Source organism: Sturnus vulgaris, chromosome 23, assembly GCF_052056855.1.
Source record: "Sturnus vulgaris isolate bStuVul1 chromosome 23, bStuVul1.hap1, whole genome shotgun sequence".
In the NCBI taxonomy this organism is placed as follows: Eukaryota; Metazoa; Chordata; class Aves; order Passeriformes; family Sturnidae; genus Sturnus; species Sturnus vulgaris.
Window position 1 is genome coordinate 8,729,278 of NC_142265.1, and position 26,464 is coordinate 8,755,741.

Sequence of the window (26,464 nt, forward strand, 5' to 3'; positions counted from 1 at the left end):
GCTCCGGAGGCGCTGCAGGAGCAGCGCTGCTCTTCTCCAAGCACTCTGCGTGTCTCCCTGTGGAGCCGGTGGCCTCTGGGGAAGGATGAATCCCTAAAAAGGGGTTGCCAGCCAGGGGCAGCTTTTCCTGCAGGAAGAGGCTATTTCAGGGGATGATGTGCAGAGTCTGAGCGAAGGTTTCTGATGCTGATGAACACTTGGCACACTCCTCAGACAAGGTGCTGGCATGCTGCAGCACAGCTGTGACCTGTGGCAAGGGACATCCTTTCTCCATGCGATAGCAGGTCCATATTTGCAACTGGAAGTTTGAAAACAGCCCTTCCAACACCAATATATCCTCCTTGTCTTTCTGTGGATTTCTGTGTGCTGCACAGCAGCCTAACAAGGAATGTTTGGTGTTGTGCTTGCTGCTTTAGAAGATCCCATGAAGGACCAGTGGCCTCTGGACCCCAGGATGCTCAGGAGGCATCCTGACATGTCTGCAGGTGTGGGTCATCCCAGGGTGTCCTGGACTGAAGGGACTCCTGTGGTCGCATTCACAGCCTGTAGCAGTGCCAGGGATTCTGTTAGGCCAGAAGAGCCCTCCCCGCTCTGAGGGCTGAGGGAGTAAAAGTGAGTTTAACTGTGGTTTTAGGTTTGCTTACGCTGCTCTGCCCACGGGAGCATTTCCTGGGAGCCATGAGGCAGTGGCTCTTTGTGCCTGCTGTGTCACCATGATCCAGGAACAGCAGTTATTTGGTTGGTCACAGAGTAATAACAGTGACCGTTCACAATTGTGGCTTTTCTTCCCAGCTTTGCCCACAGTTTAGTTGGTAAGCAGACGGGCCAGGGAAGGGAGTGCTTCCCAGAAGAGGGAGATGCCAGGGGAGAGGATCAGTCATGGTGAGGATGATGACCATGATGCTCCAACTCACTTGGCTCTGGTACCTCTTCAGAGTGGCATCCCCTACACTCCTGGAGAGCCAAGTTCCCCAGCAAGGGTTAACAGAGTGTATAAAATTGATTGCGATTTTAGTAATTCAGTATAATCACAGTCTACCAGCAGGTTGCTTTTCCAGCAGGAGGGTTTGGAATTATTTTCTGGAGTTTGCAATATAGAACTTAAATTAAGCCTCAGAAGTCAGAGGAGCTCTGCTGCATCTCTAATGTGGTGCTAAATTCTCAGCAGCACATTCCCTGTATTAAAGCCTTTGCTGGCAATTAGGTTCATTAACTATCACAATACCTTATTTATTACTCGGCATGCCATATGGTTTCCCAGCTAAAGAATGGCACCCGTTCTAGCACAGACCATTTGGCATCATAAAGATGTTAACAAATAATGTTATGGCTCTCAAGGGCAAAAGGGCTCGCCGGGCTGCAGGTCTGCACGGCAGGAGAGAATATGAAAACATTTTTCTTCTATGGCAAAATAAAGAATTCCTTGAGACAGAAGTATTCAAAGACTATCCCGCTTGCATCACGCAAATGGGAGTTTTATACATGCCCATAATGGTTCTGTCAATATTTGCAGCAGGCAGCGTGCTCACTCATCTCCTTCCCTTCCCCTCGCTCCCTCTGAGCACGGACAGCACTGGAGCAGCGACAGGAAGGACCCACCTCCATCTAATCGTGCTGCATTTGTGCCTCTTGACTTTTATTTCTTCTGATGGCACCGGCTCTTTGGTGTATGCAGCTCTTGGGGACAGGATTAATTATCCAGCACCATCCTTTGCTCCTGTCCAAACTTTAGCACTGGGCACCAGTGTGTGCCAGTGAGTGTTCAGCATTGATTGCTGCTCTGCAGAACAGAGAGTGTGTGTGGAGCTTCAGAAACAGCTTGTTGGGACCCCAATGGCAGAACATGAAGTTAGGTGTTCTGACCCAGAAAGGGGAAAATCCTAGTTGTAGTTAGTTTAGTGCTCTTGGGAGCAGATCAGGACCTGTCACAGCCCAGGCTGCGAGCATTACACGGGGTACACCACAGTCTGTTCCTATTTTCAGCAGGATTAGGATTACGAGAGCCAGGGACAGCATTTCAGGTCACAGGGACTCAGACTGTCTCCTCTTGGGTACTGTGTGGCCAACAAGGAAAAGGTACTTCCCCATTCCTGCTCTGTGAGTGGATTCTCCTGGAATAAACGTGTCCAAAGGGTGATTTTGGCAAAGTGCAATTTAAATCAGAGTAGTACTGAAAGCACAGATTAAACCTGTTTGTGATCCTGTTACAGTATCCCTTGACAACCTCTGAATTTCCAGAAATGGGTCAGAAAGATGAGTTTGAGGCACAAATAGCACTGCTGCCATATTTCCTCGGCAATGCTCACTTAGTGCCTGGGTGAGGTTGTTTCCTGGATCCTGCTCTTTGTAGATTCCTGGGTCAGCTTTCTGATTTGCAGGAAGACAATTCTTCCAGCATGTGAGCTGAGGAATGGCTCAGGGCTCCTGCACGTGGGCTCTGGTGGTCTGTGCACAGGTAGCCCAGGCAGCTGCAGTAGCACAGTGCCAGCTCCCTGATTCCTGCCAACCATCAGGTGGGCCAGGGCATCCCCAGGGCTCGGTACCCTCCTGCCCAGAGTAGCTGGTGTGAGGCTGTAGCAGCTCTTGGATAACGGCTGTGGTGATGATCACTTCAAAATGCTTTGGTGTACAGGACAACTGCTCTTTCTTTGGGCAGTGGTGTTTGGCTGGCACCAGGCTCAGCCTGTGTGCAGCAGTTTCAGACCCTGCTCTGTCAGTGCCCACTCCAGAGCTGCCTGCAGTGTCCTGCTGGAACTGCTTTTCTCAGGGAGGGATGTGACAAAGAGCTGTATTGCTGCAAAACTCACAGGCTTTAATGCCAGCTAGGATTATTTCTCATCACCTCAGCTGAACTCTCAAGCAATGGGTGAAGTATTCCACCTGCCAGTTCCACAGCACTGCTTCCCACTGGGATTACAGCAGTTTCTTTGGGAGCCCCAGTGTTTTGTTTTCTATGGCATGGGATGGCACACAGTACTGTTGTAACAGAGTCAGAGCCTGGTCCCGGGAATCCAGTGCTCCATGGGAGGATGGTGTAGCCAAAGATGAAGCTCTGTCCCCTCAGTTGCTGTAACCTCCATCCCCTTTCTGCTGGCCTCAGTGCCTCACTCTAAAGTCTGCCAGCTGCTTTACCCACCAGTACCTTTGAGTTTTCACTGTTCCATGTCTTCCTTTCAGCTAATTATCTTTTTTTGTGAGAGTTGAGATTTGGTATTTTCCCTTCTGATCCCTTGAAGAGAGATTCCAGTATGTGCCCCCTGAAAAGCCTCTGGGCTGGAATATCTCACCCCAGCTCCCCAAGCAGTTTTGCTCCCTGCCTGCCCTGTCAGCTCCTCTGCACAGCTGCAAGGACCCTCGGCCATCTGGTGGTGCCATAGTCAGTTCCGTAGGTAGCACGGTGATGCTACTGCTCCAACACTGAACCTTTCATGGGGAATTCCTTGTGAATGGAGAACTGTTTTCCAAACTGCATACAGAAATGGAATTCTGGTCCATTTGTGACGGAATTGGCATTTCCCAACCAAAGGATGTAGCACCTGAGGCAGCAGAGCAGTGGAGGGAGAGGCACACAGTGAGAAAGAATGGACTGAGTTCCAAAGGGAATTAATACCTGGAGAGGAGCTGGGGGTGGTGGCAGCAGCTGCACCCCGGTGACAGCCGTGTCACACTCTGCTGCCTCCCCCCATTCGCATCCCTGGCCGCTGGCACGGACACGTGGAGCCTCTGGCCCTGGGCAGATAGGTCTTATCCAGGAATGACTTTGCAGGAGTGTTTACTTTCATTCCTGGGAGGCTGATCGAGCTGTTCCAGCTAGGAATGTGCCCTGGCCGAAGGGGGACCCTGCCAAGCGCCCTCCAGCATGAACATTGCAGGGTCCAAGGGCACTGGAGCCCTGGCTGGACTCGCTCCAGGGCTGACCCCAGCACACGGCTGGAATGTGGAGCCTGTGTCCGTGGGACCTGTGGCGATGGATACAAGCTGGAATACACCAATTCCTCATGACCTTTGGGAAGGATTCATCAATATCCACCCTGAAAGGGCAGACTGTGAGCTGCCTTGCTGCACCAATGTTATCTGATTTGGTCACTGAGGAATCTGTGACCAGATAAGATACCAGGGCTTTATTGTATCTTCTGGCAATTATTAAGAAAATAAAATCAGTTAATATCTAACCTTGAACCTAGACCAAAACATTTAGCCTCAGACTTCGTTCTGCCTCTCTTGTACATTCAGGAGTTGTACAGTTTAGAGGGCTGTTAGGAATGATGGAAGAGATGAACAGGAATTTAATCTGAACCTAAAATACCATCATTATGCAGCTCAAGCATCTCAGAAATGAGGTCTGTGCCATGTGTGATGCAGCCACTCGATCTTTTTGTCCTGGTGCAAGAAAGGGAAGGAGGAGGAGCCACTTTGGCAGAAGTTTCCCCAGCTGTGAAGGCATTTTGTGTGAATATTTAATGCAGAGATATGTTAAGAGCAGGGAAAGGGCGGGGGGGGAAGTCTTCCATGAGTGTGGGCTTTTGTTTGCCCTGTCAGAAGCAGTAACGTGTTCTCTGTGAGCACACAGAGCACATAAATACATATAAATATCCTCTCCCCTGGAAAGGGAGAGCAGAGCACTGTGCAGCTGGAAATGGGACATGGATTGCTGCTAGAGAGGAAAGATGGAATGAGGGCTGGAGGTGTTTACTGAGTGACTGGGATTCAGGATGTGGCTTGCTCCCTTCAGTAGATGAACTTGAGCATCATGAGGGCACAGAAACCGGCTGCTTCCAGTGAGACTGAGGGTGCTGCTTGTGGTCCTGGATGACTTTTTGGTTTTGACCTCTAAAGCCATGCAGAGGCTCTTGTAAACCACCCCGTTAAAGGAAGGGACTTGTAATAGTTGATCTCGTGCTCAGAAAACGATGCAATGAGTATTTAACTCTCCTGTAATTCTCACTAGTGTCTGAAGTCGGGTGTGATCCTCCTGGAGAAGGAACAGCCCTGGTGGAGGTGCAGCCCTGTGCCCCACTCCTGAGGGGACCAACAAGCACGAATGGTGTCTGGACAGACTAAGAACATCTTCCCTAGTGCTGTATTCATCCTGAGGAGAGTCAAAACCAAAGGGAGACAGGAAAAGCGGGATGAAACTGGAACACAATCCCTCACTAGAGTATCCCCTGTTTTGGGAGGCAGAACAAGCCCCCAGAAGTGCTTTGCTGAGGTGCTGGTGTAGATTCTGCTCTATTTAAAGGACTTTTTTCTGGGATGAACTTTACCGAACACACATGCAGCCTCCACAGTACCATAAAGTCGGGGCTGACATTTAATGCCTCGGCACATCTCTTTCCTTGTCCCATGCAAGACGTCAAGTATGTCAGGTTAAGAGAAGAGAAAAAGAGGAAAAATAATTACACAGTAAATTAAACAAGGCCGATCCCTCTCACTATTAGGGCTTCAAAAGTTGCTACCTCTGGCGTGAGCTCTCTCGAATACGTATGAAGGGTAACAGTAAAAATAGGTCCTGTACTGATGGTTGGGTCACAGCCTGCTAGAGGGAGACATTTTTATTTAATTACAAGCCCAGCAGCGTGTTGCTGGGGGGGAATACACTGCACTCGAAGCCCGGCTGTAAAGTTTGTGCTCCTTCGCTGAGTCACTGTGGCTAAATTCCCTTTTGTGTGGGGGATTTAGGGGAGGAATGTGGGAAGGCTGGCCCGGGCTACCGCCCTCCTGAGTCACGGCTCAGCTCATCCTCCAGCCCTGGCAGGCTCAGGGCCCTAAGCCACTAATTAGCCTCATTGTCTTAGGGCTGCAGCATCCATAACCTGGCACGGGGAGGGGGGAGGATGGAGGGACAAAGCTGCTGGAAACCCATGAGCCGTACGTTTCTCCTGGCATTTGTGTTCTGTGCGTCACAACCCACCTCTCACCAGTCCCAGAGGGATCCTGGTCCACTCCTTCCGTGGGATGGATGGCACTGATTCCATCGTGCCTGCATTAGAGCGAAGCTGGAACTTGGAGCAGTGCTGATAAGCAGGAGGGATTTCCGTGCACAGACCTGGGTGTGCAGCAGCCTCCTTTGGAGCTGTGCAGTGGCACAGTGCACTGGCCGCCTGCTCACGTGGAGGTGACACGATGGTCACTGCTGCCGTGCCTCTGTGGCGTGCTCCAGCCTGGCCGGGTGGCATCCCACACCCGGCAGGGCTGGCAGGGGGGCATGTGGGGAAGGGCAGACGAGGGTTTCTGTAGTGGGACAGTCCACACGTGTCCAGTCAGCTCTGTCCCAACTATCAGGCTGTGTTCTCCTTTCCCACACCAGCTCCTGTGCAGCTCCATGGGCTGGCTACAGCCAAGCTCCAGCAGTAACTTGCTTTGGGATCAACTGCAGTGTGGATAACCCATATCCCACCACAGCCCCCGATCCAGTTGCATCCTCGGCGTGACTCTCAGGTTCCCCTTGTGCAGCACACAGGGGCACAATGAGGGGCCTGTTCCTGGCCCCTCCACTCCCCCGGGCTGCCACAAGGCACACGGCTCCGGTGTCCGCACGCTCGGACGGAGCCTGGTGCTAATCAGGGGGGTTCAGAGGGAGCTTAATGCACCGTGGCTGCACACTGAGCAGCTTTCCTGGGGCTTCCACCCTCCCCCTTGCAAACAGCTTTGTGCATTTAGGCTTTTTTTTTTTCTTTAAATAAAGTCTAACACATTTAATCATCTTTTCATAAGCTGTCAGCTTGCCGCGCGCCAAAGCAGAGCAGCGCGCTCTGCCCCAGCTCCCAGCAAAGCAAATGTGCCTGGAGAAATCCTGCTCCTGGGAGCGTGCACACAGGGAGCTGTGAACTTTCCTTGGGGTCTGGGGTGAGATCAAAAATCAGTTTTTGAAAGTCATGGATGTTTCACTGAATTTGAAACTGATCTTATTTTGCACAGCATCTTTGCTCCAGTGTTTCATAAGTCAGCTCTGCACCAGCAGTGCTGGAAAACTCAGTGTACTGGAAAACTCCAAGTACATCAAAAGTAAAACATAGCTAGTCCTAGGAAAACATGGGAATGTGCCTGTCCCCCACCCTGTCGGGAGCTGGTTCTCTGCAGGAGCAGGGAAAACAGGTCCAGGGGGCAGAGCTGGGGTGGGCACAGCTGAACTCAGGGCCTAGCAAGCCAGGGAAGTTAGAGCTGTGTCCTTGCGTGCCTCTCTGGGGTGGAATGGGGAGTTTATGTCTAACAGCACTGGAGGAGTGTGTGTGATGGAAAAAGGCATTTTTCTGCAGAGAGTGGAAGAAGCTGTTGTTTTGGGCATGATGGAGAGGAGCTGCTCCTCTTCCATTCACACAGGGTGGGTGATGCTGGGTCACCTTCTGGCTGAAGGTATCTTCCAGGATTTTTTTTGTGGACTAAGCATCCTGAACAAGGAATTTCCTTTCTTACTGCTCAGTTTTACTCTCCTCTCCACATACTAGCTGCCTCTTGGAGAAGCATCCCAAGGTTGCCCTTGCCATCATCCCTCGAAATACAGGCTGCTGCACTGCCCAGTCCTTGTCTTCCCCCGGGCCTGGTGCTGCTGGCCAGGATATTTCCACTGGGGAAACAAACATTTGTGTCTCCCTGTCAAGTAACTGACCAGGCTGAGGGCCACAAGTGGATCTGAATGGATCCCTCATTTTCCTGGGAAGGATGTCTATGCTTCACCTGGTCCTCACACATAAAGCCCTTCCTGAGGAGCCACCAGCTCAGGGGTTTAATGCTAGAGGTGAATAATAATCGCACAAGGCAGCACATCATTGCACCGTATCTGGTTGAGAGATTTACAAGTGAAACTCGTGGCGGAGGAAGAAATTGCCTCAATCACTGGGAGTAATGGCACATGGAGAGGCACTTGGGCGTGACTGCTACTTAACACGGAGCCCAGCTTGGCTTCATTTAGCTGCTGGTGCCTTTCTAATAAACACGTTACACTACAAGGTGGGGATTAAGATCAGAAAAGTAAATAAATTGGAAACTGATGGGGAGAGATGGGAGGGAAATGGAAGGTACCGGGGAGGAATGACCAGGGATTGACTCCCATGCCAGGACACGGGGAAATGACCCTGAAGGCCATGGGTGGAGCTTTCCAAGCATCTCTGCGGGCCTCAGCTGTGGGCTGCAGGTGCTGGGCAGCCCCACTGCCAGGGTATGTGGGGTGTCCCTGCTCAGGGACATTTGCCTTTGGCAAATGGTGGCCATGGGAAGTTGGTGTCTTAAACAATTCAGTAGCTTTTACTGTATGTATTAGAGGAGCAACAAAAAGTGCCACGCACCAGTTGACAGGAAGGACTGGGGGGTTAATTTTCAGGATGCTGCCTGGGAATTTAGCCGTGGGATTTCCATTATTGCTAATGGGACTCACGCAGCTTAATTTCATGTGAGCTACACTAAAAACATACCCCTAACTGCCTGCAAAATTTCAGTCCTGAAATCAAGCCTTTTAAAAGTTAGAGAAGGGTAAACAAACACCTGAAATCACAGTGTCTCACTATTTCCCCCTCTCAGCTGTTTGGATTTTAAAGTCTGGAAGAGGGAGGAACTCAAGCAGTTTGAGACAATTAAAAACCCCATCCCGCAGGCACGCTGGCTGCCTGTGCCGTGCGTCCCTGCTCTCTGCCAATTACAGCAGCAGAGTTATAACCCCCGAAAAAACAGGAGTAAGCTGATGCCTTACCCTTAAGTATAGCACGGCGAGCGCGGCGTTATCACACGCGTCTAATAACCCGCGCAGCGCCGCCGTGCATCGCGAGGCCTCCGTTATTAGGCTGTTCTCGTTAAATGACTGCTATCATCTGGTCCCAAAGTACATTAAATCCCATTATAATTATAAACACACTTCCCCATAACGTTCTCCTTAGATTACATTTGCGCTGCTTTACCCCAAGGGTATCTTTGTACTAATGCCGTCCGTGTTTGTTGTTTTAGCTGACGACACTGGGCCCTGCGCTGGCTGTGTTGTGCCACGGGTGCAGCAGGGAGGGAAGGAAGAAGGGAGAGCTGTGGGGCTGCCACCCTGCCCCTCCCCGAGGATTGCACAGGTCTCAGGCTGAACCCAGGCACCGCCAAGGAGCTGAGGCACATGCTCAGGGCACACAGTGCTCCCCGGAGCGTGGCCCGCTGCTCCTGCCGCTGCCTGGTGCTGTCGTCGGTGCCACGGTGTGGCTGGCGTCTCCCCGTGCGTTTCGCTCTCTTCCGAGGCTGCAGAGTCCCATGGCCCGTCCTGGGGTGCGGGCACCCGCCACATCCCTACACACGAGTGATGCCGTCACGGCGTCAGTATTTTATCGCGGGGGGGGGGAAGAAAAACCAGCTTCTTCGGGGCGACAACGTGCTGGGTGTCACAGCGCGTCACAAGCACCGCGGCTCCCGGTGGGAACTCGCCAGTGGACCCCAAACTGGGTTCTGGGGCTGGTTTTTACGGTCTCCACCCCCGGGGCCGGGGGTCCGCCCAGGCGCGGCGCGGGGGGCGGCTTTGTCTGGCGCGGCGGTGGCGCAGCCGTCGGGGCGGTGGGCGCTCCCGTCGGGGCGCGCAGCCCCGCTCGCAGCGGGCCCGGGGGCAGCCGCGCCGCTGCCCGGAGCCGCTCCCCGGTACCGCCGGGCTTCCGGGTGCCGGGCTCCCCGCCGCCGCCTCCGGCTCCTCCATGTTTGTTGTCGGCAGCGCTGTCCAGCCGCTGCCGCTGCGCTCCCGCAAGGTGCGGGGCTGTGCGGGCGGGGCCGGGCGGGGGCGCCCGCACTCAGGCGGGCGCGGGCGGGGGGCGCGGGCGGAGGGCGGGGGGCGGTGGGTGGGTTGGGTTGGGTGGGTGGGGGCGGCCTGACGCGGGCGCGGGGCGGCCCGTGGGCCGGCGCCGCCGTGATTTGCTGCGCGGCGCGGCGAGCGGCGGCGGCGGCGATGAGAGCGGGCAGTGCGAACTGCCGGAGCAGCCGCCGGCCGCCGTGAGTGCGGGCGGGGGGGGGGCGGCACCGGGACCCCCCCGCGTCCCCCGCCCCGGGACCGCCGCGGGGCTGCGGCTCCGCCGCTTCGCCGCGCACCTGATGGGGCCGCGCTGCCCGCGGGACGGGGCGGCCGGAGCTGGAGCCGGGCGGCGGCGGCGGGGGATGCGCACCTTCCTCTCCCTGCTCTCCCTTGCCTTCCCCGGCCGGCGGTAGCGGGGACGCGGCTCCGGCAGCTGCGGATCCGCCGAGCAGCGCGGAAACTTTTGGGCGAGTCGCTGCTGGGCTGCGGGCTAACTTCCCTCTCCTTCCCGCTCCCTTCTTCTTCCCACTCCCTTCTACTCCCTTCTCCTCTCCTCTCTCCCCCCGGCTTTTCTCTCTCCCCCTCCTTTTTTCTCTTTTTTCCCCTTTTCTCTCTCTTTCGTCTCTTCTTTCCCCGCTACCCCTTTCCCGCTCCACTCTGCTACTCTCCCCCTCCGCCTTTTGTTTTCGCAGATAGTCGGCACACAAAGCTGGTCCCAGATTTCAGCGACGGCGAGACACCCTGATGTGTGAGCCTGGGGCGCGCCATGGATCTGACTAAGATGGGGCTGATCCAGCTGCAGAACCCCTGCCACCCCACCGGGCTGCTGCACAAAGCCAACCAGATGCGCCTGGCGGGGACGCTGTGCGACGTGGTCATCATGGTGGACAGCCAGGAGTTCCACGCGCACCGGACCGTGCTGGCCTGCACCAGCAAGATGTTCGAGATCCTCTTCCACCGCAACAGCCAGCACTACACCCTGGACTTCCTCTCGCCAAAGACGTTCCAGCAGATCCTGGAGTACGCCTACACTGCCACCCTACAAGCCAAGGTCGAGGACCTGGATGACCTGCTCTATGCTGCTGAGATCCTGGAAATTGAGTACCTGGAAGAGCAGTGCCTGAAGATCCTGGAGACTATACAGGCCTCCGAGGACAATGACACCGAGGTCGCCATGGCTGATGGAGGTGCCACCGCCACCACTGAGGAGGAGGAGGAGAAGAAGTCGAGGTACATCAAGGGCCTCTTCATCTCCAAGCCCGTTGGTGAGGAGGGTGGCTACGCTGGCATGGCCAGCCAGAGTCTGCTGGCAGCCACAGTGGAGCAGAGCCCCTCTGCCTCCGCATCCTACTGCTCCCTCTCTTCCATGAGCCCCACCAAGGCGGCGGTGGACAGCTTGATGACCATCGGGCAGTCACTGCTGCAGGGCTCGCTGCCACCCAGTGCCCCCGAGGACTCACGCTCTGCCACCACCCGCCGCCCCTCTGGCCTCGCCGAAGTCAAAACTGAAGCAATGCACGTGGATGAGGCCTCCAGCCATGACAGCCCCCGGACAGCCGAGCCCGGTGCCTCCAGTGGGGAGAAGCCTGACGAGAAGGGCAAGGAAGGACCTGGCACCCCAACCCGCAGCAGTGTCATCACCAGTGCCCGTGAACTGCACTACACCCGTGAGGAGGGTGCCGAGCCACCCCCTGAGCCTGGCCAGGGGCTGCCATTGGGACTGGAGCCGTCCGCCACTGCCCCGGGAGAGAAGCCCTTGGGCATCTACTCACTGCTGCCGAACCACAAGACTGAGCCGGTGCTCGGCGTGCCGCCCACTGCGGCGTCTGCCCTGCACGTGCAGCCGGCCCTGGCTGTCTCCATGGACTTCAGCGCCTATGGCGGGCTGCTGCCCCAGGGCTTCATCCAGCGGGAGCTGTTCAGCAAGCTGGGGGAGCTGGCAGCCGGCATGAAGACAGAGAGCAGAGCCCTGGGTGAGCAGTGCAGCGTGTGTGGGGCAGAGCTGCCGGACAACGAGACCCTCGAGCAGCACAGGTGAGTGCCGAGGCCGCGCCTGGCATGCTGCGCCGGGCAGCCAGCATCTCGCCGCAGGGTTTTGGTTTCTGGCTGAATGTCGTACACGCTGGTGCAAAGTTTCCATCACGTACCCCAAAACCAGCTTGTGGAGTAGCATTCTCAGAGGGATGGCTGTTGCAGCTCCCTCAGGTCTGGCAAATGTGCCAGAAGGTTCCTTCCAGTGAGTGCTGGCTGGGGACAGCCCGGATGAGCTGGAGCCGTCGGTGTTTCCTGCGAGCATAAACCCCACCAGTTTCCCTGGCTGGCATCAACCAAGCAGCTCTGAGCTGCTGCCCTTTGAGTTTAGGGATCTACGTGTGGAGAGATGCAGTGGGGACGGGCAGCACTCACCCCCTCTCTGCTGAGATGCTGGTCCCTCCTGTGCCAGTGCCGGCGTGCGCCAGCACGGGCAGTGGTGGCAACACGTAGTGACTTTGCCAGCCTGAGGGGGTTTGTGCTGCTCAGCTTCCCGGTTTATGAAACATTTACACTTTGCACAAAGTGGCGCGAGGGTCAGGCTGGGTGACGCCAGGGCGAGCACAGAAAGGCTCGGGCTGCCGCAGAGCCGCGGCTCTGTCCCCGCGGGGAAGGTGAAGGGCTGAACTTCCAGTGGCTGCAGATGCGGCTTTGGGGCTGCCCTGCTCGGGGTGGGGGATCTGTGCGCTCACTCCCAGCCCCGCACCCTGGGGGCTTGCTGCGGAGTGCTGGTGGCGACTGACATGTGAGCTCTGCTCCGCTGTTTGCTGCCTCCTGCTCGTGGTTCAGGGACCAGGGCTTGCTCCCCGATTTGGCTGGGGAAGGAAGCCGCGTTAATCACCACACCAAAATCGGCGTCGCCAGTCAAATCCCACGGCTCTGAACGTGCTCCGGTGAGCGCTGCTCAGGCCCCCGGTGTGGCTGCACCCCGCCACAGGACAGCAGCGTCCTGCCTAGGCAAGACATCACCGGCATGGTGCCGTGGCTTCTCCCTGCCTCCCGTGGCTGCGCACCCTGTCAGATTTTTAATGAATCAACAGGTTAATTAGTCGTGCTGCACATAGGGCGCTCCGGGGCCGGTGTCCGTGCCGGCACACGCCTCCGGCGGGGCAGTCGGTGCCACCGGCGTGCTCGGAGGGGGGGATGGCTGCTGCGGGTGCCGGAGCAGCGGCTCCCCGCACGCTCAGCCCCTGAACGCTCCGGGTGCGGGGCGGCAGCCGGGATGCTCAGCCCTGCGCGGCTCTGCGAGCGCTGCCAGCATCGCCCCTCGCTCTGCCGCATGGCCCCTGCGGGGAGCAGCCTTCACCCCGGGAGGGTCCTCGGCTCCGTGCGGGTGCACAGCCGCTTTCGGCTTTGTTTCCCCCTCTGGCAAGTGGGAGAGCTGGGGCTGGCGTTGGTTACGTCCCCGAAGCCGCCTCGGCCGTGCGGTGATGCAGACCGAACGTCACCGGGAGAGCTGCAGTGAGGGCTCAGGGAGAATTTTAACGTGCCTTTCTGCCACGGTCTCAAGGCTCTCCCTTTAGCCCTCCAAGCCCAGAGCACCAATTGCTGTGTCCGCAGTGGAGGGCGATGCTGGGGCTGTCCGGGGGCTCAGTCGTGGATGTGTCCGGAGGGAGGGAGAGCTGCGCGGTCTGATCCTTCCCCTCGTGCTCGGCAGATGAGGGAGCCTGGCCCAGCTGTCCAGCACGGAGCCCCTCTTTCACAGCGCCTTCCCGGGCTCGGCTTGCTCTGAGAGCCGCGGCTGCAGCCGTAGCTTATTTCTCACTTACTCGCGATCCTTATCGTGGGGCTGGGCACACGCCATGCTCCGCGGGGCTCGCGTCTGCCTGGAGCGCGGAGCTCAGCACTGGCCCCTGCCAGCGGAGCCTTAAACGCAGTTGCTGAACCCAGCACCAAACTCTGTTTGCCTGTTCTTCTTTCAGACCGATTACCTGGCACTGGAAAACTTTGCAGGGTTAGCCAAATCCTTTGAGCCGTGTTTAAACTGATCTGTAAGACCGTCCATGTTGAAAGGCATTGGGTAACAGTCCAATGAACTCACTCCCTGGCCCCCAAAGTCTAAATCCCAGGCGGTTTGTGTGTAGACAGGGTCTCATGTGGCTTTTTTATAGTGTTTGCTTTCTAATACGTTGTGAGAATTACCATTTGGGGAGGATTTGTGGGATCCTATTGTATTCATGGAGCTGTTAAACAGCATCTGCGCTGGGTTGGGATCTGCAGCTCTGCCGGAGCAGCTCTGGTGGCAGCTGCACCGTGCTGGCTGCGGGCTCCTCTTCACTCCACTGCCTGATGAGGGGGCCTGGGGGTCTGTGCCCTGTGCTGGGGTCTGAGCACCGCCTTGCCAAGTGGCTGGAGTGGGGGGGCAGGATGTGCCTGGGGCACCACGGTGTCACTCGCTGACTTTCGCTGACCTCTTTCTGCCGTGCGCTCGCTGCTGTGGTTTTGCTTTCCGACCCTGATGCGAGGCGGAGATGCCCGATCAGAGCTCAGTGCTGAGCTGGGGGCCAGGGGCAGGGGGCAGGGGCGGGGGTACCTCGCTGTTCCTCGGGGTGTTTGGCTGCCAGTGTGACAGCTTCCACGTGCCGAGCCCCAGCGGGTGACAGAGCCCAAAGCCACCGAGCACCAGCGCTGCTCGTTCTGCAGGGAGCTCGGTGAGCCAGTGCCTGCCGAGCCTGTTTGCAGAGCACAGGCAGCCCATGCATATGGCAGGGCTGTTTGTTTACACACACACATGCCTATGGAAGTGTAAACATATATGTTTATAGTCTTGGAGCCTTCTGAGTGTTGTTCCTGTCTTCATTAGTATGGGAAGCACGTGCAGGAGAAGGAGAGCAGAGGGTTGGCCTGGCCTCGACGAGCGCAGGGGGCCACTGGCCCTGGGTGACAGACAGTGCCCAAGGGACAGTCATCTGCCCTGGCCCAGAGTGGTGACACGGCTCCTTGGCCTCGTGGCAGCATTGTCTGTGCCGTGTCATACCCAGGAGCACTGAGCTGTGACCTTTGGGGGGCCAATTGGCCATGAGCCTTAGCACTGTCTCTGATCAGGGTTTTCAGGTCCCTGAACCCGCCAGCTGCTGCATGATCCATTTTTTTTCTCCCTTACCAAGCTTATGATTTTGACTAATTGAGTGTAGATTGAGTCGCCGAGTCTTTAATTTTTTTTATAAAAGATTTCCTTCTGGGTTCAGCAAAGTTCAAACTTAATCTAATGTTAGTATTGATCGTCACTTCTAATTGCAGACAAAAAAGCCATAGTTCAGTGGCCCTTTTGGGGGCTGTTTTGTGAAGGAAAACCTCCAGGCTGCAGGGCGAGAGCTGTGCCGAGCTGCCAACTGAGCCTGGCATAATTTGTCATCAGGAAGTTGAATGCCTTAAAACTTTAAAAAAATTAGACCGTGTCTTTCATAAAGTGATAGCGACTGGGAAGGCTGCCAGTGGGGATGTGATCCCATGCACTTCATTTATGGCACAGTCGAGGATCCCAAGGCAGGGCTGCCCGGGAATTCACCTGCCACGGCGATGTGGCTGCTGGCAGCAGTGTGCCAGTGCCACATGGAGCTGCTGCTCTGGAAAGCAAAAGTGCTTGTGTGGTGGTGGTGTCATGAGGCTGGTGGAGGCCAGTGGTAGATGAATGCTCCTTGTGGGGGAATTTTGGGTGGAAAGTGCTTGTCCTCACTGTCATATGGGGGGATGCACCTTGGGGAAGGCTTCCATGCCAGCTCTCGGGTCTGTCCTGCATTTTGAGGTTCCATGGCTGAGCTGTCAGCTAAAGATGTGTGTGCGCCAGTGGAGGATCTAAGGACAGGGGTCAGGAGGCTCTCTCTGCCCCAGTGGCTGCTGGCCAGCCACTGTACCCCAAACTCCAGATTTGTGCTCTCTTTTCCCACTGAAGGACAGAAAAGCACTGGATCTGCCTGTCTGCTACCAGCAGCACCAGTGTTCAGGGCCAGGCATCGATGTTCCCACCAGTCTGAAATGCTCCTGCTTGGGAAAACTGCAGCTTCCCATGGGGATCCAGCCTTTGGCTCTTCCTCTGGCAGCCTCACCTCCCCTCTCTCCACCTGGATTAGCTGAGCGTTGTTCTGCTAATGCCATTAGGCACGTTGGCACTGCTAGGCATGTCACAGTGAGAAACAGATGCAGTGTACCATTAAAGCAATAAACGTGATAAATCGGATCCCAAGTGCTTTGTGAGATGTTATTAGTGTTAATTTCAGTAGCCAAATACAGTAGTGGTTTTTTATTTTATTTTAAGCATTCGTCAATTTATGTTTCACTGCAGTTTAAACTTTAAAAAAAAAGGGGGAAAAATGGAACGAAAGTGGGGGAGGGAAGGAAAAGCCGGGTCAGCAGCCCCCCAAACTCTGCCCATGATTACTTCCAGAGTCCGAGGATGACCTGGCAGCTCTTGTTTCTTGCTGATGGGCCTTATTAGCGGCACCTGGCATCATAAGGGGCTAATGGAAACCAGCGTTCCCGGCTCCGGGCCGCGGCGCAGGGCAGCCGGGCGAGGAAGCTCTTATTAGCTTTATGGGCAGGGGGACGTGCCCTGCTCAGGAAATGAATGTTGCAGCTAAGGTCCACAGCGCTGACCCCGAGCGTGTAACCTGTGAGCGCTGGCCGAGACCCCGCGCAGGATGCTTGGGATTTCGGGGGCTCTCTGGTTCTTGTCATGGGCAGAGGGGGAATACAGCGTGGTATGTTGCAGCCTTGAACTTTTGATTTATTCAGTGGGTGACTTAACCATTTCCATACTCAGCTCCAAGTGTGGAGGGAGAAAAGCCCCCTTTGGCTTGTCCATTATTCTATCCATCATTCTGCATCAGTTTAGTTATGCGTGCACTGCATTTGAAAGCAAAGCTCTGAGGTTCCCATCAGAAAACACCTATTTCTGTGTATTTGTTTGTTTGTTTCCCCCTGCTCAGTGAAACTCTGGTTTCTTCTGATCTCGATGCCTGGTGCTTCTGACACCTTGCAGAGGGACATCCAGGGGTGTGATGGGGTCATTGCCTGCTCTCTGCCTGGTGTGCAGCCCCTTCCCCAGCACCACTCAGTTCCCAGGGACCAGGACCCCGTTGGCGGCAGGGCTGGGACCCCAGTGCATGAAACCTGCCACACTGAGGACGCTTGGGTAGCTTTCCCCAGAGCTGGCTGTTGCTGCAGCAGCTTGATGAAATTTGCAAAGCATCCTCAGTCCTCGTTACACCTCGCACAGTGGTGTCTTTTAAAATGCCTTTACAGCTGTACAGGGGGCCCCTCAGAGAGCCTGTGCTGGCTCAGGGGTGACTGTCCACCCTTTCTCCCTTTCCCTGTGGAGCATGGGAGTGGTGCAGAGCAGCCCAGGCTGTTGGTGACAGAGCATTGCTGCAGCCTTCCCTGCTTCTGTGGGATGTTGGCTCTTTAGTTACACTAGTCTGTAAATCTGTTTTCCTTGGATAGAGTAAAATGATCTGCATTTTCCTTTTTGCCTGCAATTAGCGAGATTTTTCTTTTATTCCCCCCCTACCCCCCTTGACAGCTTCAAGAGAGGCTTTAAATGAGTAATTACTAAATATTTCCCGGCAGCCAAACACGGGGCCATGGCATCTCCTGTTGCAAAAGTGAAAAATATTTCTGTTTGCAGTTAATTTTAGTGGCAGGCAGATCATGTTAACTGGGTGTAATTGCTTCCAGATATGGCAGAGGGTTTTGTGTGTTGGGATGAAGGGTCTGGTAAGTGCTCACTTCCTGTGTAAATTAGCCTATTCCATTCATTCCTCCTCACCCGGCAGTCCTGGCTTGTGTCACTCTGCCGGTGAGGGGTTCTTCTCTCGGGCCTGGCTCAGCACTTTATGGTAGGATCAGTCCTTTGCAGGGATTGCTCCCTCCTCTGCTGGAAGGGATCTGCATCCCGCTCTGCAGCATGACCTGGACAGAGTTTGGTGGTGTGGCAGGTACCAACTGAAACAGGGAGGGTGGCACAAAGGGAATTTCTGACACGATATCGTATGAGCAACAGTGAAAGGTTCTTGCATCCTTTGGAATACACGCAGACGTGGCAGGAGAGTCTGCGTGTGGCCGGACACCTTTTTACATCGGCTGATGAGTTTCCAGTGCAGTCGTGACATCTACTTTTGTTCCTGGGTTCAAGCCCAGTTGCTCAAACCTGCTGTGGGGTGTTCAGGAGCATCACCTGTGTGTCTGTGCTGGATAACCTTTATCCAGGCTGAGATGAGCCTGAACCACTTGGTTTCGGTTCGGAACGCGCTGGTTCGCCTTGGCAGCGCTCTGGGTAACTTCTGTGCTGACAGCAGAGCAGCAGGTACCTTTGGGAGAGTGCAGCTGCTGTTGGACCACGTCATTCACAAAAGAGGTCGATTCCTCCTTTTGGCAAGAGATCACTGCACCTGAAGGAGAGAGCGTTGCCCTGAAATCGGGGTTGCAGGAGGGAGCCTTTGTGGCCCAGGCTCAGGCGCTGGCCAGGGGCCAGGCCTGCCCGGATCATTTTCGCTGTAGTGTTCTTAACTGATTTTAAGTAGATTATGGTTGGATACGTGCCCTGCTGTGCTGGTTCAGGTTTCCATCGGCCTTCGTTGTCTCATTGCTGTTTTATTGGCACGTTGTTTAGCAAACAAGCCGGCAATGTGCGATTGAGGAAAAGCTTCTCCACGTAGGCACGAGCGCTACAAGGCGCGCAGAGCCTGACTAGAGCCGCCATAAATCAGCGTTAAACAGCCGGCTTTGTTCGCCGTGTCAGCGCGGGAGATGGGCTGGTTATCGTGTATCAGCCGGGCTGATAACCCCTGCTCTGCTCCGTGCAGTGTGAGGAGCAGGGAGTGCTGGGGATGCTGGCAGTGCTGTGGGATGCTGGCAGTGCTGGGGATACTGGGGATGCGGGCAGTGCTGGGGATGCGGGCAGTGCTGGGGATGCTGGCAGTGCTGGGGATGCTGGCAGTGCTGGGGATGCGGGCAGTGCTGGGGATACTGGGGATGCGGGCAGTGCTGGGGATGCGGGCAGTGCTGGGGATGCTGGCAGTGCTGGGGATGCGGGCAGTGCTGGGGATGCTGGCAGTGCTGGGGATGCGGGCAGTGCTGGGGATGCTGGCAGTGCTGTGGGATGCAGGCAGTGCTGTGGGATGCAGGCAGTGCTGTGGGATGCAGGCAGTGCTGTGGGATGCTGGCAGTGCTGGCAGTGCTGTGGGTGCTGGCAGCGCTTGGCATTCCAGCTTGGGCACTGCTGTGGCGTTTGCCATACGCACCACCAAGGGGGCCTGTGCACCCCTGCTTGAGAAAATACACCTTTATCCATCTGCAGCTTGTGGGGTGAGGAAGGGACTTGCTCTCACCTCGGTGACCTGTAAAGAAGGGACTGTGAACTGAGCATAAAAACAAAGAGAAAGTCAAAAAACCCACAGCCGCAAGCACCAGGCCATTTCCATCTCCAGCGTTCAAAAGACATTTAGAGGGATACCTGGGGGTGTGTTTTAGTGGTGGGTTTAGTGGGGGAATGGTTGTTCTCAATGCTCTTTCCCTTTGTGATTCCCAAACACCGACCCTACCAGAGTTCAAGAAGCATTTGGACAATGCTGTCAGGCACATGGTGGGATTTTTGGGGCTGTCCTGTGCAGTGCCAGTAGTTGGATGTGGATCATCATTTTGGGTTCAGGATATTCTGTGATTCTGTGATTTCCACACCAGGTACTGCACCAGTTACAGCCCACATGTGGTTTGCCACTCCATCATAACTACTGAAAGTGCTTTTATGCTTTTGCCACTGAGCAATGGTGCTGGACTCCACATGCTTTACCCTTGGTCACCTTCCCTCATTCTCGTCTCCATGCAGTATTTATAGTAAATCATATTAGAAAGGAGTGCTAAGGAGGAAGCATGATTCATCCTGCTTGAATCCACCACTGACATAAATAAAGGCAAAGCGCTTACTACGTGTTTTTATTATGGTATTTAGGGACAGGTTGTACTAATTCTGGCGTGCACAGAGTAAACCCAGGAAGGCTATGACTCCAAGAAATCCAGTTTCACCAAAGCACAGGCTGTGTTTTTAAAAAACTTAACTAAAACCCAGCCAGCCTTCTTTAAAGTGCATGTGCATGGCAGCACAAGGCTTTTGGGATAGCTCATTGCCTTCCAGATTTCACTGCATGTCTTTGGTTGTTCCATTGGTTTCTCAGGGCTTTGCTGTCATGCAGGAACAGAGATGACTGTGAACTCAGGCATCACCTTTACCTGTGAGGGTGCTGAGGCTCTGGTACAGGTTCCCAGAGAAGCTGCGACTGCCCCTGGATCCCTGGGAGTGCCCAGACTCAGGCTGGATGGGGCTTGGAACAACCTGGCATAGTGGAAGGTGTCCCTGCCCGTGGTGGAGGGTTGAAATGAGATGAGCTTTAAGGTCCCTCCCATTCTAAGCCATGCTGTTATCACAGGTCTGGAACAGGATGTGCAAATTGTAGCAGAGAAGAGGGGGTGCACAGAGGGGATGTACAAGGGGATGCTCAGTGCAGAGACCCTGCCAGCAGCTCTCAGGCTGTGCGAGTCTGGGCTGTGCTGGGGCCGGATCTTATCTGGGCACGGGCTGCGGTCACAGCCGCCTGCTCAGCTCACGCAAACGCCTTCGAGTGGGAGATAAGGCAGCGGCGTTGTGCAGCACCCACACCTCTCTGGCCCTGTCACACCGTGCCCCGTGCACCAGGCACCGGCCTGGCTCCTGTGTGCCATGGGCTGTCACAGCACAGTGCCACCAGCCCACACAGCAGGGCCCCTTTCTGCGAAATGGCCCCGTGCTCAGAACCGAAACCCTCCGGATCTGCCGCCCCCCTCCAGGGCGTTCTGCTATTTCTACCAGGAACGAGGTGATTTCCTCCCTTTCTTCCTTCCCCCTGTTCGTAGAAAAGGTCCCAAGGGCCGAGCACAGGGCAGGGCGCTCCTGAGAATGAGAGCAGTGACCAGAGGCACTTGTCACACGTGAAGCCTCTTTGGGCAGCTCTGCTCACACTGCCCTTGCCTTCTCTTGCACACAGGTTTCCTTGGTGGGAACTGGCAGAAATCCTGCTTCCCGGTAGCAAGGATCATCTTAGGAACATCTTCACTTAAATGAAAACCTTCCCAGTGGAAGAAAAGGGAAAAGTAAATGGTTTTCTTCCCAGGTTCCTGTCTTCTCCTTGTGTGAGGGATGGGGAAACGCTATCCTGCCTTTGCTATGCCTCCCCCAGCCTTCCAGTTCATCATCACTCTGGCTGAAGGGCAGCATTTGGTTGGGGTTTTTTGGGGGGAATTTGGGATTTGCATTTCTGGGGCTGTGGGGAAGATGGCATGTAGGGCAGGGCTGTAGGAAACAGGTATTGTGGTGGGAACTGGGCCACTGGCAGCTCCCAGCCTGCAGGGTGCTGACTCAGCGGTACCCGAGAGCGGGACAGCACTGGGGCTGCCAGGGGATGTCCCCAGACCTGGCTGTGGGATTCCCCCAGCCCTGCCCACGGATCTGGGGAGGGACACTGCGATCTCGGGATGCAGAGGCAAGCACTTGTATTGATTTCTGCCTTTTCTGACCCTTTAGCTGGAGGCAGCTCTTCCCTTGAACCAAATATAACTTCAAGCAGTGCAGAAATGTTCATCATCCTTTCCTTGCAGCAGTAAGCACTGCCCAGTGCATTATTTAGCAGGGTGGGATCTGTGGCAGGCTGCCCTGGAGCAGGGGCCATGGCCAGCCAGCCCCTGGCTGGTGGGAGCAGGGTCCTCTCGTGGGTTGTGTGCTGAGAATGCAGGCATTGCTGGGAGGAGAACTTGCATTGGACCTTACACTGGAAGAGAGACCTGTCCAGCTCTGCCTGGCCAGAAGATGAGAGGAGGATGGCAGAAGAGGGACCCATGGTGCTGTGGGGGCTGAGTGAGGGGTCACAGAGATGGGCATCTCCTAAGCACGGCACTCAGGATGCTTTTTGCCTTATCCTGTAGTGCTGTTGCCACATGGTGGGGCACCACAGGCTCGGCCACTTCCCACAGCTGTGCCACATCCTTCTCTGGCTGGAGTGGAGAGCAGCTCTCTCCCAGCTGGCACCGTTGTTGCCAAGTGAACGAGGTGGCCGTGCTTGGCGAGCTCCACCAGCCATCCATGTGCCGAGGAAGGGACCTTCCCTCACCTCCAGCTGCACTGCTGCCGAGTGCAGCCATGGGGACCGAGGAGCTCCAGGGCCCGTGGCTCTGCTGCTCTGCGTGCCCCGGGCAGCCCAGGCTGCCTCAGCCCAGGGCTGATTTGCCGAGTGCCCTGACCCGTCTCCTGCAGGTGCCACCGTGTCACCTGCTGCACCCAGGGCTGCTGAGGCAGCCCTTCTGCTCCGAGTGCATTTTCAATTACCTCTGGTCACCTCTCACACGGCACCTGCCCTGCCTGGCTGGGTCAGACGTGAGTTAGCTGCAAGTGTCACCGTGTTAAAGGGATGGCTGTGCCGTCTTTGAAGGGATGGTAACGATGGATGTTAATGCCTGTGGCAGCACTCATTAAACAAGGCTCCATTTGGATTGCCAAATCCCTTTGATTCTTCCTGCTTTATCTTCTGCCTCATCCTGGCTCTGCATCCCCGCTTTGGGGTTTTATTATTTTATAGGAGCTGTAACATTCAGGCTGTGCTGTGTGGCAGTGGTTGATACGCTCTCCCCACCATCCTCCTCCTCCTCTCCAGGGTGCTCTTCAGCAGTGAACAGAGAACCATTTGGTGGATGGATCATGTAGGGGCTCCTGGCCTCCAGATGTGTTTTGCAGCCAGAATATCCCACATTTAGGGGTGTTTGTTGGAAAATACATAATATTTGTACTAACAAGTGATGGTTTTGTCATTTTCCTTGTCTGTTGCTGGTCACATTTCCCTGTATGTATAAACTTTGCCTTTTCCTTAGTAAATAATGCCAGGGAAATGAGGGTGAAAAGCATCATGACTGTCTGGGCACAGAGCTGGGGCTGTCCCTGCCCTGCTGCCTGTCCCAGCCCAGCTCTGGGACATCCAAAAGGATGTGCAGAGCAGCCTGGATGCAGCCCCAGCTGCTGACACTTCCAGTGCAGCTCCGAGCTGCCCACAGGAGGGACCAGCTGGGGAGGAGGAATAGTGCTAGCATCATTTTCACCCAACATATTATTGTTCTTACAAGAGCAGATTTGAAATCTATTTAACTTTTCAGTGCCCTGTACCCCTTTAAACGTTCCCTCTTTAAACGTTTCCAGTGTATTCTCGCTGATGGGTTACCTTTTCTTTCCCCTTGGGCTATAATTAGTGTCCTTTACACAGAATTGCCTTAGAATTGGATTTGAAGAAGATAAGAATCAAATTACCAGTATTTATCTTGTAAATTCCAGAAGTTCGACTGAGAGGTGGTGTACAAGAATGATTTTTAAAATATCATGCCCTGAAAACACCAGCCTCCCGTGGATCCCAGGATTCCCCTGAGATCTGCAAAATACCTTGGGATGCAGGACAGGGCCAGGAGGGAGACAGGATGGTTCCTTCCCCACCAAAACCCTGCAGGTGGGCTGGGGAGACAGCTTGCTGGCAAAACACCTCCCCAGGTAGGCGAAGGTGCTGGGTCAGGGCAGGCATCCCCACTGCCAGTGGGTGACTGGATGCAGGGTGGGAGCATTATCTCAGGCTGGGCTTTGGTCTTGGCTTTCATGTCTGGTCCCATCTAGGCTGGAGAGGAGGAGCCTTTGAAATGCCACCTCTCTCCCACTTTTCCAGGCTCCCTCCTGGGGTCCCTCCCCACTCTGACAGGCAGTTCTCAGTTTCAGTTGAGCACCAAAAGTGGATGGAGGTAATTTCGGCGGGCTCTGTTTTGACAGAAATTAAGCATCTGAATTTAAATGAAGGAGTTGGAGAGCCCGGGCAGCTAAGACTATATTTTCATAGTGTAAACAGTTGCAGAAGAAGATTAATGGCATCTGTGTAAACACTCCATCGCAGCAGCGAGGGGTTGGGGTTTTTTTAATAGTTAGAAAACACTAAGGACGGCTGGAGGCAGGAGACACCGTACTTCCCTCCTGCTCACACCTTCCACCTCCCCGTCCATCCCACAGTAAATATTGCAGCCACCCTCAGCCCCACTCTCCTTTCTGGCAGTAAATTACATATTAAAGTAGCCTGGTAACTGAGCACTGGTTGCTGCGCGATAAGCTCTGGGAAATCGATATGTTTGCCATGTGCCTGCTTGTTTATGACACCTGCCTGCCGAGCAGTTGAGCAATGCTCCGCGGGCCTGGCTGCACTCACGGGAGGGGCTGCAGCGGCACCGAAGGATTTTTTTGCTCCCTAAGCGAGATATTGCCCAGAGCTGCCTAGCAGCATCCTGTCAGGGGGGTAAAATAACAGCAGTGATGATCTGTGGTGATCAGAGCATGGGGAGGCAGATAGGATCAGTGGGGGGTCACAGCTCCATCCGTTTTTGGGACTTCTCCCAGCCCCTCCAAAGGTTTCTGCTCTGTTTCCATTTGCCACCTCCGTGGGTAGGTGTGGGAGCGGAGCCCAGAGCGTTAATCACTCACTTTGTGCCCCCGAGGCAGGGAGGCAGCTGCCCACACACGGCGCTCTGTGGGTGGGGTTTGGCATCTTCAGAGCACCGTGCCACGAGCCACGGGTGACGCAGAGGGCCACTGGCTGTGTCCCAGTGCCCGGGGTGTGCCCCCACCCCTCGGTCTGTGAGCAGCCAACCCCAGCTCAGCTCATTAACAGGGCAGCTCTGACTTGAGAAAACTCTTCCCCTGAACTTCTCAGCCCCAACTTCTTTGCTTTGCCTGTGCAAGGGTGGGTGCTCACGTCCCCCATGCACCACTGGGGCTTTGAGCTGGGAGCACACATTTTTTTCTGAAATCCTAACTCAGCAAGCTGCAGTAATTGACCTTTTGACCCAGATATGAAGTTGGAAGGTAAAAGATACAGCTTGCAAGTTTTTTATAAAACTGTTGACCTCTCACAAGATTAACTCAGAGATAATAGTAATTATCAACAGCTTATGGTGGATCCAATCGATGGTGAACATTACCTCCTGCCTAAAACTGAAGGTCGGTGTTTTACTGCAGCAGAGATAAGTGCCACGGGTGTTCACACTGCCATCAGCCAGTAAAGCATTCCTGGACACAGGAAATCCCTGGATGGAGCATGTGTGGTTCCTGTGGGAGAATGGACTGATGGGATGGCTCAGTGCAGTGCCCAGGCGTGGGGTCTGGGGATGCTGAAAGCCTCGGTGCAGAGCAGTCAGCGTCCCTGGCACTGCTGGCACACCAGGACAGTGCCTCCCTTGGGATACTCGGACCAGGAGAGTGGGCGAGGAGAGGCAGCACCCTGCTCCAAACAGACACGTCCTCTTCCCTCGCGTTTGATTGTGTGCTTTCACTTTTTATGTACAAAAGATTGTCCATTTAATTAACTTGAGAATGCGTTTTCAAAACCACTAATGCTTTACACATGACAGCTTTTAAAACACAAGTAGTGTTCCAGTAATGCACCACACCCCCTCTGCCTCTTCTGGGTTGTTTTGGAGGCAGACATTCCCTCCCAGCAGACCCCGATTCTTGGACAGGATTTGAACTGATTTGGGGTATTTGATCCTGGGTTTGCCTTTTCAGTGTGTCTGGGCTGTCAGGAGCCCTCCATAAGCAGCAGCAGCGCTTCCCTCCGTGTCCTTGTCTTTCTCTGGGTGTCACCATGAACTGGAGCATCTTTTCTCTGGCACTGGCAAGCAGGCTTCATTCCTGTTCCTTAAGCTTTGGGTTTATCTTTTTTACCTTTTTTTTATTTGGTAGAGCTAGTTTCTAATGGATGTGCTTCTGTGCATACCCTCACTTTGACCCCTCACCCAAAACACCCTTCAGCCTTTCCAGGTTCCTTAGTTTTTACCAGGCACCTTTTAAGTTGTCCCGAATGGATAAGGTGAGGGGATGCTGCCAAGGCTGGCCAAGTGGATGCAGCATGGTCAGTTCAGGCAGCTTATCCAAAATCTGCCCATCCCTGCTGGTGTGAGACCCCAGGGTCTCTCTGCAGCCCCCACCCAGTGCATGGATGAGCCCCAGAGCTGACCCCTCTCACTTCCCTCACTATCAGGGGGAGTTGCAGGTGGCTCTGGGGAAACCCCAGATTTTCCCTCCCACGTGCCTTTCCCCCAGCCTGGCACAGGGAAATCGGCTGGGAACCTGGAGACAAGTCACTGCATTTGTTGTTAAAAACTTGCATGCACCACCCCACCCCCCTTTTTCCCCCCCTTTTTTTGTAGCTTAGAAACCTCTCTTTGTGGCAGAAGGCTGGGAGGGTTTGAATGCCACATCCCGGCGTAGGAGGCTGACTGGGACCATACGGCTTTATCATTCATTAATTCCTGTGCTCATTCATCCCCCTATTTAAAGTTCTCTGTAAAGACGGGAGCTACAGATGGTCTTTTGGTACCCGCTTTAGCCGTCAGCCCTCAGCCCCGACAAAGGGGTACAGAGGGAGCAGCAGAGTGTACAAAATATTTCCAACCATTAGAAATCGAGGTCTCATTCACTGGCAGCTCCTGTTTTGAAAGCGAATTTATGCGAGAGCATCGTAACCCCTGAGCCAGAGCATTGCCAGGAGTGGGGCTGCACTGAGGGACCTCATCAGCTGCTTTTGCCTGTGATAATTTGGTGCCAGGTCACCGTTTCCAGTTTTATTTGAGAATTTATTACCGTTACAACACCAA

The 26,464-nt window shown here is 54.9% G+C and overlaps 1 protein-coding gene across 4 annotated transcripts in view; it reads left to right on the forward strand.

Annotated features, from left to right (window-relative positions):
• The first annotated feature begins 9,637 nt into the window (after positions 1–9,637).
• ZBTB16 (zinc finger and BTB domain containing 16) overlaps positions 9,638–26,464 on the forward strand; it is a 54,728-nt gene continuing 37,901 nt past the window's right edge. Inside the window, exons 1-2 of one of the 4 annotated variants that reach the window (XM_088178009.1) lie at positions 9,638–9,701; positions 10,435–11,776. In XM_088178009.1, coding sequence (XP_088034135.1) covers positions 10,509–11,776 — 1,268 coding nt within the window. In that variant the 5' untranslated portion in view covers positions 9,638–9,701; positions 10,435–10,508. Of the gene's footprint in view, positions 9,702–9,860; positions 9,943–10,059; positions 11,777–26,464 lie in introns of those variants that run through there. The other 3 variants (XM_088178006.1, XM_088178008.1, XM_014884718.2) reach the window with 3 other exon arrangements.